Source organism: Panicum virgatum, chromosome 7N (genome assembly GCF_016808335.1).
Source record: "Panicum virgatum strain AP13 chromosome 7N, P.virgatum_v5, whole genome shotgun sequence".
In the NCBI taxonomy this organism is placed as follows: domain Eukaryota; kingdom Viridiplantae; phylum Streptophyta; class Magnoliopsida; order Poales; family Poaceae; genus Panicum; species Panicum virgatum.
In genome coordinates, this window is record NC_053151.1 from 28,676,630 (window position 1) to 28,687,037 (window position 10,408).

A 10,408-nucleotide genomic window follows, 5' to 3' on the forward strand; every position below is an offset into this window, starting at 1 on the left:
ACAAACATCGACAATTCCTTCATGCTGACCATCCATTTAGAAGAGACATTAAGAACTTCACGAAAGGTGTCGTAGCTACAGAATCTGCACCGCAGATGTTGACGGGTGCCGTGCTTCATGCTCAGATAGATACTCTCCAGGTCAATGATGCAGGTGGTTTTGTGGGATATGGCGAAGAACATTCTTGGACTCAGGTCTCTGGCTTGTGGAGGCTTCCCTATATTAATGATCTCCTCCTTCCACACAATATTGATGCCATGCACACTGAAAAGAATTGGGGCGAGGCTCTTTTTGGAACTGTCATGGACATTCCTGATAAGACGAAGGACAACGTCAAGGCTCAAGTGGATCTGGCAACCTTGTGCGATAGACCAAGATACGAAATGAAGACTCTGAGACCAGGGAGACAATGGAGGAAGACTCCGGCGGATTTCGTCCTAACGAGGCCCCAAAAAAGGAAGCACTAGAGTGGATCCAAAAGTTACAATTTCCAGATGGGTATGCAGCGAATCTGAGGAGGGGAGTTAATTTGGCTACGATGCGAATCAACGGGCTGAAGAGTCATGACTACCACATATGGATTGAGCGGCTTCTTCCTGTGATGGTTCGAGGCTATCTCCCTGATAATATATGGCGAGTGTTGGCAGAGTTGAGCAATTTCTTCCGCCAGCTGTGTGCTAAGGAGTTATCTCGGGTCATTATTTTGGACATGGAAAAAGTGGCCCCTGTGTTGCTATGTAAGCTGGAGAAGATCTTTCCACCCGCCTTCTTCAATCCGATGCAACATTTGCTTCTACATCTTCCGTATGAGGCACGGATGGGGGGGCCTGTGCAGTACCGTTGGTGCTATCCAATTGAGAGATGTCAGAAGGTCCTTCGAACGAAATGCAAAAATAAATGTAAAATTGAAGCTTCTATTGCCGAGTCATATATTTTGGAGGAGGTGTCAAACTTCACAACCACATACTATGGTGACAATCTTCCCAGCGTGCACAATCCACCCCCTCGTTACAATGCTGGCGATAATGAATCGAGTCTCAGCATCTTCCGAGGACAACTTGGAAGTGCAAGTGATGCGAGGTACAAGACTTTGAACCATGAAGAGTGGCGCCGTATCATGCTATACGTGTTGACCAACCTTTCCGAGGTGGAGCCGTATATTGTGTAAGTACTCAACATTGTGCCCAATTCACGAGTTTCCGTTTCACAAGTTTCCACTTCTTAGCATCCAACCCCCTTTGTCATTTTTGATATAGGGAATTTCAACGACGCTTTTGGCGTCGCTCAAGGGCTCCAACCCCAATGGAAATGGAGAGTCTTCTTAAAAATGGCGCGGGAAATTCACAACCCGATTTCATTTATTGGTTTCAACAGAAGGTAGTCTTGAATTCATAGTTCTATTCCATTTCGTTGTCCTCGAACTATATGACAAACTATCCTGCATACGCTTGCAGGGCCAAACTGATTCGTCCATGAGTGCCGAGTTGAGACAGGTTGCTGATGGTTTTAGCTACAGGGTCAAGTCGTTTAACGTTTATGACGTGAACGGATATCGCTTCCACACAATGACATATGAGCAGAGTCGACCCAATCGAAGAACCACTAATACCGGCGTTTTTACGCCAGGTCAAGACGGAGTCGAGTATTACATAAGAGTTGAAAAAATATACGAACTCAAGTTTCATGGTTCTGTACCGCTCACTCCAGTCATTTTCAAATGCCATTGGTTTGATCCAACATTAACAAGGCATACCCCTAGTGTTGGCCTAGTCGAAATTCGACAGGATTCAACGTTACAAGGCGAAGATGTGTACATTGTGGCTCAACAAGCCATACAAGTTTATTATCTCTCATACCCGTGCCAAACCGACCACCATCTTCGGGGTTGGGATGTTGTGTATAAAGTATCGCCACACGGCAAACTACCTCTCCCAAACAACGAAGATTACAACAATGATAGAGAGTTTTTTCAAGAAGAGGGGCTACAAGGGAGTTTCGAGATAGACTTATCCGACGAGATTGGAATGGAAGTCGACAATGAAAGGGAAGTTGATGAGGAAGGAGGAGATGAGGTTCAAAATATTCAGGACTTACAATTACTAGAGCGACTACGTTTAGGCAGAGACAGTGAAGACGACAGTCCTCCTTCGGATTCTGCTGGTTATGTTGACATAGCTGATAGTGATGATGAGGATTACGATCCAGCTAATCCCGATTATGATGACTACTTCTGAAACATGTAGGACTCGCATTATTTAATATATATTATGTTAATTTCTAGTTATATTTTCTTTATTTTCATTTATTTGCAAGTATTGTTTATCCTGACTAATTAGTTCACTCCTTTTGATTTCAGGTAACTAAACAAAGATGCCAGGCGGTCACAAGATGACTTGGCTGAGCTCCTTGTACAGAGGCAGTGGTGGAGGAGGCGGTAGTGGGTCCGACGCACCCGAGGGGTCCGGGAGCCGTAGTGTTCGCAAAGGTGGTGGAGGAGGGGGAGCGAAAGGGAGACGGAGAGGGAGGGGTGGAGGAGGAGGTAGTGGGAGTGGTGGAGGAGGTAAGGTGAGGAGGGGGAGGAGGGAGAGGACCCCTTCTCCTGTAGAGGCCGAGGAGGAGGAGGAGGAGGAGGAGGAGGAGGAGGAGGAGAGGGTGGAGGACCAGGGGAGCGAGGAGGAGGAGGAGCACGTGGAGGGGGACGAGGAGGAGGCCGAGGAGGGGGCGGCAGGAGATGAGCGGGTGGTGTGGTCGCGTGGACCGTCGCAACTCCCGCGACGTCCGATACCTCTAGCGAGACGCTCGATGATTCGGCCACTAGAGCCTAAGTAAGTATGTTAGTACTTATTTATTATGCATTACATATATTTAAAATTGCAATACTAACTAAAATTTTACCTTAAACACTCTTGCAGGGGGTGGTTTTTTGTGCAGCCTGGTGAGCACAAACGGAAGCCCAATGGTATCTTGGGTCTTTTGTGCCGGCTGCACTTCCCCGGGCTCGTGATGCATGCTGGGGTGCTGGAGCCGGCATACACATGGGACCACTACATGGCCTGCCCGGACGCTACTGATTGCGAAGGAAGGAACTTCAACACCAAAGCGAGGCGGGTGGTCGGGGAGTTTTGGGTAAGTCATCCTCGCACTAAAATGGTTGAAATATCGCATTCTGTTTCAATTTTTGGAATAATGATTGCACTATAATTGTTGAAATATCGCGTGGGTATATATGCAGGATTTCTTCAGGTGCGAGGAAGGCTATGAGGCCCGGGCGAACGAGTTGGCTCACCAGGCTTGCTACAAGCTGGTGAAGGACATGCACTACGAGGCGCGTGTCCAGGCCGTCGTTGTGTACTGCGCCGAGTTCGAGAAGAGGAGTGTCAAGAAACCAGCCGCAAGGGACATCTTCCTCACGCGAGACCAGTACTTAAGGGTAAATAAATGCCATCTCTATTCATTTATCTTGTATTTGATAATACAATATGTCATGCACTTCATTACGTTTAGGTGCCTCCGAACTAGTGCGCAAACAAGGCCGAGTGCTGGTCTATGATGGTGGACAAGTGGATCAGTGAGGATTGGGCCCGCCAGCACGCCTTATGCCGGGAGCGCCGCATGATGATGCCGGGTCCGGCACATCATCAAGGGAGCCTTAGCCTCGGCGAGTACAAGAATACTTGGGTAAGTTCACTATGATCTTCATTCTTTCTAAAGCTATATTTCTAATTCTTACTAATCATCTTGTTGACTTCTTGGCAGTCGGAGTCTCATCCAGGCCAGTCTTGCAACAACTTCACGGCGTACGCCATGTCTCACATGGGCAGGGCGACGTCGGACGTGGCCTACAACCCGGCGGCTCCACCAGAGGCCTACACAAACCCAAGCATCCACGCGCGCATCAATGCGTACACGGAGGTGGGAAGGGCGCTCCACGGGGAGACTTGGGATCCGACCACCGCGCCACTCTCCGGAGAAGCCATCATGAGGGCGGGACAAGGGAAGAAGCACGGGCGGTACTTGATCGCCAACAGCTTGGTCGACACGGCGAGTACGCCCAGTCTCTCGCAGCTTAGGGCAAGTACCACCGACTCGACCCCGCCCATTCGCCCACGGCCTGAGACTTCAGTGGCCAGCGTGCACCAGAGACAGGTTAGTTTAGATTTAGTTGCCGTTCTATGATTAAAATGAAACTTTGCTTCGTATTGTAACATGGAGGTTTAAATCTTGTAGGCCGAGATGGAGGCAAAGTTTGAGGAGGAGAGGAGGTGCCGACTGGAGATCGAGGCCAAGCTGGAGCAGGAGCGGAAGCTGAGGGAGGAGCAGTCGGTTATGTTGCAAAGCATGGTCACCTGGATGCAAGGACTTGGCGCGTCGATGAACTATGCGACGCCGCCTCCTCCCTTTCGTCTTACCAGCTCAGCCTTACTTTCCTGCAGGACCTTCTGACACTCCAGTGAGTATGCTTTGTTTGTAGATATTATTATATTTTTGTTATGCTTCAATTGATATATTCCTATTTGCAGAATCAGTCATGGAACGCATCGAACGACCCTCCTCCGGACCAGAACTCGCCGGCCGCCCAGTGGCCAACTTGGCCCCATAGACCTGAGCAGTGAGTGCCTTGTAGTACTAGTGTATTGGACTTATTATACGTATCAGACTATATTCTGTTTTATAGACTAGTGTTATGTATCGGACTTGTGACATATGTGGACTATATTCTATGTGATGGACTTGTGTTATGTATCGGACTCGTGTTATGTATTGGACTTGTGATATATGTGATGGACTGTGTTATTTGTATCGATGTCATTCTCGTCATTGTCAATCATATGTGATGGACTATAATTGCCTGTAATGACCTTTGCAATCACATATATTTCTGTTGTATTTGTATGGAAAAACAGAGAAAAACAAAACAAAAAAAAAGAAAAATTCACCACTTTGCCGAGTGTTTAAGCCAAAACACTCGGCAAAGGAGCTTGCACAGGTCAGCAGCGCAGTCACTTTGCCGAGTGCTAAAGTACTGGCACTCGGCAAAGATTTGAACGTTTGCTGAGTGCCACTGCCTTGACACTCGGCAAACCAGACACGTGGAGGTACCCTGGCGCGGGGACATTGCCGAGTGTCCGAGTCGGACACTCGGCAAAGTTTCAAACTTTGCCGAGTGTCTGCCGTTAGACACTCGGCAAACCGCGGGACCAGGGTGGAGCCACGTGGCTTCTTTGCCGAGTATCAGGGCACTCGGCAAAACCTTTGCCGAGTGCCCGTATTCTGACACTCGGCAAAGTAAACTTTGCCGTGGGAACCTTTGCCGAGTGTCGTTTGCCGAGTGTTACACTCGGCAAAGACTTTGCCGAGTGTAATATATCCTTTGCCGAGTGTATCTGACACTCGGCAAAGTTTGGAATTCCGGTAGTGATGGTAGAAATTGATAACACAGGCGAACAACTTTGCTTGTATACTGTACGTCTGTACCTCATTGATCTTTTTGTTCTTTGAGAATGGTGGGATAAACTTGCCCCGTGTCTGGTTTTGATTGTTGTTAATGAAGTCTGCAAGTAGAGGCCTCAGCCTCCAGGCTCCAGCCTCCAGGATGAGTCATGATGTTCCTCTTCAAAGCAGATGCTAGTATTTGATTGCCTGTGAGATATAGATATGTGACATTATCAAACCCAGCAGCTGAGGCAATGGTGACTTTTCTTAGAGAATCGCACTGTTCCATTTCTTCCCACGGCAGTTGAATTGCTTGAGTTTCTGTGTGCAGAGGACCTGGGATTCCTCAAGATTGTGATACTCTGGTAAATGATCAGCAAGCAAAGATGGGTCTTCATAGAACCAGACTGCTCTTGCAAAGGAACATGTAAAGAGAAGTCCATCAGTTTCTACCTGCCCACATCTTGCACAGTGTTCATCGATGTGTCCGGAGTCTCGCCCATCTCTTTCACCAGTACCCAGTAGCAAGACCTTATAGTAGAAGTCGCAATACATAGGCATTGTGTGATCTAAGCTGCAAAAAAATTGTTTTCCCGGACACAAATTTTACGCACAGGCAGAAGGTATAACTGGGGTTACCAGTACAATAAAAGGTTCTAGCAATATAGGTGTAGATCACACCAAACAACAAGCAAACACCCTTCGTAAACTCACTCTAAAAGCAAAACAAAGAACAAAAGAGCCACACACTAGCCAAGCCTCAACTAATCGGACCGCCAAGATTGTTGGGCCTGTTCAGGCGAGGAGACTACCACATTATTAAATACAAAAGGTTGTTCCTGGTGAGCCACAGGCTTCAAGAGATACACCAAAAAAAAAATGAAAAAGCAGGAGTCCTCTTTCTTCGCCCCCTCTAAGAAGTCCGGGGGGGGGGGGGGGGCTAGGGGGGTTCGAGCCCCCCCTAGACCCACCGCTGGATCCTCCCTTGGAGACACACCCGATAAACCGTGCTATGGTGCATTTGAGGCTCCATTTAATATGCCTTCGGTTTCTTCAAATATAGCTCCAGCTGCAACTTCTCTGGTGAAGCTGAAGCCATTTTTGTAAAATATTTGGCAAAATAACTTGATCATGAGTGGATAGAAGAGGTGAAGCTAGTATTTTTGGCTCTTCATCACGTGTAGTGTAAGCCGTTTCTGGCTTCACGAGGTGCTTCATACATGAAGCCGTTTGCAAAATTCCTCTTTGGTACAACTTGAAGAGGGCATGAATATGATTTGGTTGGTTATTTCATTTCACCCACAGACTTTACAGGCAATGTCCCCCAGCCAGTTTCATCTTTTCAGCTGCTCTACTGATTGAATTTTATCATTACAGATCTGCCACTGGAAAATTCTAATCTTTATCGGAATCTTGGCATCCCATATCCTCATCAGCCATCTATTAACCATACCAGGGAACACCGATTCTTTGTAAAGTGAGGCCATCGAGAAAATCCCTGATCTTTCTAGTATCCAAATCACTCTATCTTGATCTAGTGGTCCAGTTTATTTTCCTTGACTGGCCAGTCTCGTTCTGGGCATCCTGGAAATTTATGGTATATGAACTCATAGGTGTTGTTTTGGTCTCTTTGATCAATGAGCAGGGGTGTCCTAGATGAATGGTTGTTGGCTGTAAGCCCTTGGAAGGGAAGTTTAGTGTTTTGGTCGATATTTTTTTCTGAAAAGGATGGAAGAATTGTTCCAGTTTGGGGTCTGTCCTGAGAGGTTTTAGAAATCATGCAAGATTTGAAGGATGATGGTAACTGCCTGGATATCAGCCTTTCTACAAATGATTAAGTCATCAAAAAAACATCAGTGAGTGAATAGGATAGTTGATACCAAAAAGATGATCGCCTTGCAGGCATGCCTAAGGCAGATGGACAGATCATTTATAATGATGAGCTGACCCGATGACAAAAAGGTGTGGCGAGTACGGATAACTTTCATCTGTCGAGTACGGACAACTTTTTCTCTGTTGTTATTTTTGTCCAATATGGACTTTCATCTCTTTTTTAATATAATCGGCAGCTCTTCTTCCTGGTTCATTTTAAGAAAAAAAGTATGGACAACTTTGTCGTATTCCCCTTTGGGAAGAGAACCATCCATGGATTTGCCATTAATAAGGTAGCGATGACTAAAATGATTTGGTGAGAGCGCACAACCTTGTCGTATTCCCGTTTGGGAAGCAAAGCCTTCATTGGTTGGCCGTCAATAAGGATAGATAACGCGTGGGAAGCGAAGCCTTCATTGGTTGGCCATCAAATGACCATGAAACCCCTAACGTTGAAGATCCTGCAGCCCTGCACTATGAAGGTCCATTCTATGTGATCAAATGCCTTAGATAGGTCAAGATTGAGCATGAACCTTTTACATTTCCTGGAAGGGACGAGTTGGAATGAATGAACTATTTCTTGGGCTGATGTTGTTACTGACATTTCTACCGTGAACAAAAGCATAAGAGGAGTGGTGTATATCAGCATATGGTTGGGTACATGACATTTGATGCAGTCAGATATAAATAATATGCACAAGCTTATAGGTTTGAAATCTTGAGGGGAAGTGGAAGATGGCCTTTTTGGGGATGAGAGCAATGACAGTTTCAATAATAAGACCAGGGAGCTCGATCACCTGTGTTGTAGATTTGGTGATTTTTTTTTGTGAAGAAAGACTGTGGGGGAGATCCCCATAGCATGTGGTTATATTAAAAAAACAGCTAGCAAGTTTTACAGGAATACTTACAGAATACATGAGGGGGGGCAGAGAAGTGAGAGATAGTAAATTACAAAATTGTATCTAGCCAGTGTACAATTGTGGATATAACATCGTCCCTAACTCTGTGGAGCTATAGGAGGACCTGTGCCTTGAACCTCACACTACTAGAAAAAGTGCCATAGGCACCGGTTGAAGATGCCCTTTGGTACCGGTTTCTTGAACCGGTACCCCGAAAGCGGTACCAAAGGCTCGGCCTTTGGTACCGGGTAAAATAACCGGTACCTATGGCCTCTTAAATCACGCAAAATATTCTTTGGCTGGGATTTGAACCCACGACCTCTAGCCTCACGTGCTGCTCCTTTACCATCTCAACTACACAGCAGTTCTGATTGAGAAGGAGATATTTTCCTTTTAAAGTAACTCATGTATGAGCCTAAGGTACCGGTTGGTAATACAAACGGAACCTAAGGCTTCTAAGGTACCGGTTGGTAATATCAACCGGTACCTAAGGCTCGTCTATTAGTACCGGTTGGTGGTACCACCCAATACCAATGTAAAAGTTACCACCCGGTACCTATTATGAGCCTTAGGTACCGGTTGATAATACCAACCGGTACCTAAGGCGCATCCATAAATTCCATCCACCCCAAAAGTACCGGTATGAAGATGAACCGGTACCTATGCTAGCATAGGTACCGGTTCATCTTCATACCGGTATTTTTGGGTGGACTTAAGGCTTGTTTTCTAGTAGTGTCACGGTCCAAAGCTGAATGTTGACTGAGTGGCCATAAAAAATCTTGCTATTTCTGATGTTCCAAATTTCCCAAGCTGCAATGGTGAAGATTTCCACAAAATATGGAGGGTTGAAAGAGTAGCTTGCTTCTTCAAGTCGACTGCGAATGTTTAGTGATGTATCCCAGGCAAGTCCTATTTTGTTCCAGCAGATAGTTGAGAATGGACAGTCAAAAAAGAGATGGTTTATGTCCTCAACCACTTGATCATTACACAGAACACAGCGAGTGTTTGGTTGCACATGAAAATTTCTTCTCCTCAGCATGTCTCTGGTGTTGAGTTCAATAACATCCTCTTTGATCCATTCCCATACCGCTCTGTAGAAGGGCACGTTTAGTCCATTTGGGTTCTGGTGATGCATCTCTCCTCATCTGTCGACTGTCGTAGTAGATTGTGCAATTCCTAGTAGAGTGTGCAATTCCTGATCATCTGGTACTGCTGGATGGAGGAAATTTCTATGGTTTGTGTTTCTTGAAATGTGAATCTATCACTACGGGAGTCGTCTAGTTTGCCATGTGCCAAAAGCACACGGCAAAGGCCGAAAAACACACGGCGAAGGCTTTGCCGTGTGTAACACACAGCAAAACGCTCACGGTATACAAGTGTCGGCAAAGAGGTCATTTGCCATGTGCCTTCTGCCGGGCACACGGAAAAGAGGTTGCCGTGTGCATTTTTCGACACCCGGCAAAAAAATGAATATCAAATAAAAAAAGAAATCCATGCGGGCCCGGCAGCACCCCCGCCGCTGCTGCCTTGCCGGCCGCACCCCCACCGTCGCCCGGACCCCCACCGCTGCTGCCCAGCCGGCCGCACCACGCCGCCGCTCCCACCCCTGCCGCTGCTGCCCTGCCGCCGCCATTCGCTCCCCTGCCGTTGGAGCCATCGATGCCTCCACCGTCGACTTCGAGCACCAGATCCGGCGCGTCCCCCGGTGTGGCTTCCCAGCGAGGAAGGAGGGGTGGGCCGACACGTGGTCGCGTGCCGGAGGAGGAAGAGTAGGGGGCTGGGCGGGCGCCGGGAGGGGGCCAGCCGCACGCCGGAGGCCGGCGAAGCCACTCTGAGGCCGCGCTGGGAGGGGGCCGGCTGGGCGACGGGAGGGGGCCGCCCGCATGCCGGAGGCCGGCGAAGCCACTCCGCGCGCCGGATCTGGGCGGCAGTCGGGGCAGCGGTGGCGTCGGAGAGGGCCGGTCGGGAGATGACCGCGCCGGGAGGGGGCCGGCTGGGCGACGAGAGGGGGCCAGCCGCGCGCCGGAGGCCGGCGAAGCCACTTCGCGCGCCAGATTTGGGCGGCGGTCGGGGCGGCGGTGGCATCGGAGACGAGGGATGGGTGGCGGCGTGGGCAGAGAGGAGGGAGAGAGGGTGGCGGCAGTGGGGACTGGGGAGAGATGGGGGTCAGCGTGTGAGGGGGTAGGGTTAGGGAGAGGGTGTGA

General features: G+C 48.3%; 1 protein-coding gene across 1 annotated transcript; it reads left to right on the forward strand.

Annotated features, from left to right (window-relative positions):
• The first annotated feature begins 3,260 nt into the window (after positions 1-3,260).
• Positions 3,261-4,458, forward strand: LOC120684024. The gene is made up of 4 exons (XM_039966109.1): positions 3,261-3,430; positions 3,505-3,678; positions 3,757-4,146; positions 4,228-4,458. Exons 2-4 carry the CDS (start codon positions 3,547-3,549, stop codon positions 4,441-4,443), a joined length of 738 nt encoding a protein of 245 aa, XP_039822043.1. The 5' UTR covers positions 3,261-3,430; positions 3,505-3,546; the 3' UTR covers positions 4,444-4,458.
• Positions 4,459-10,408: the final 5,950 nt, after the last annotated feature.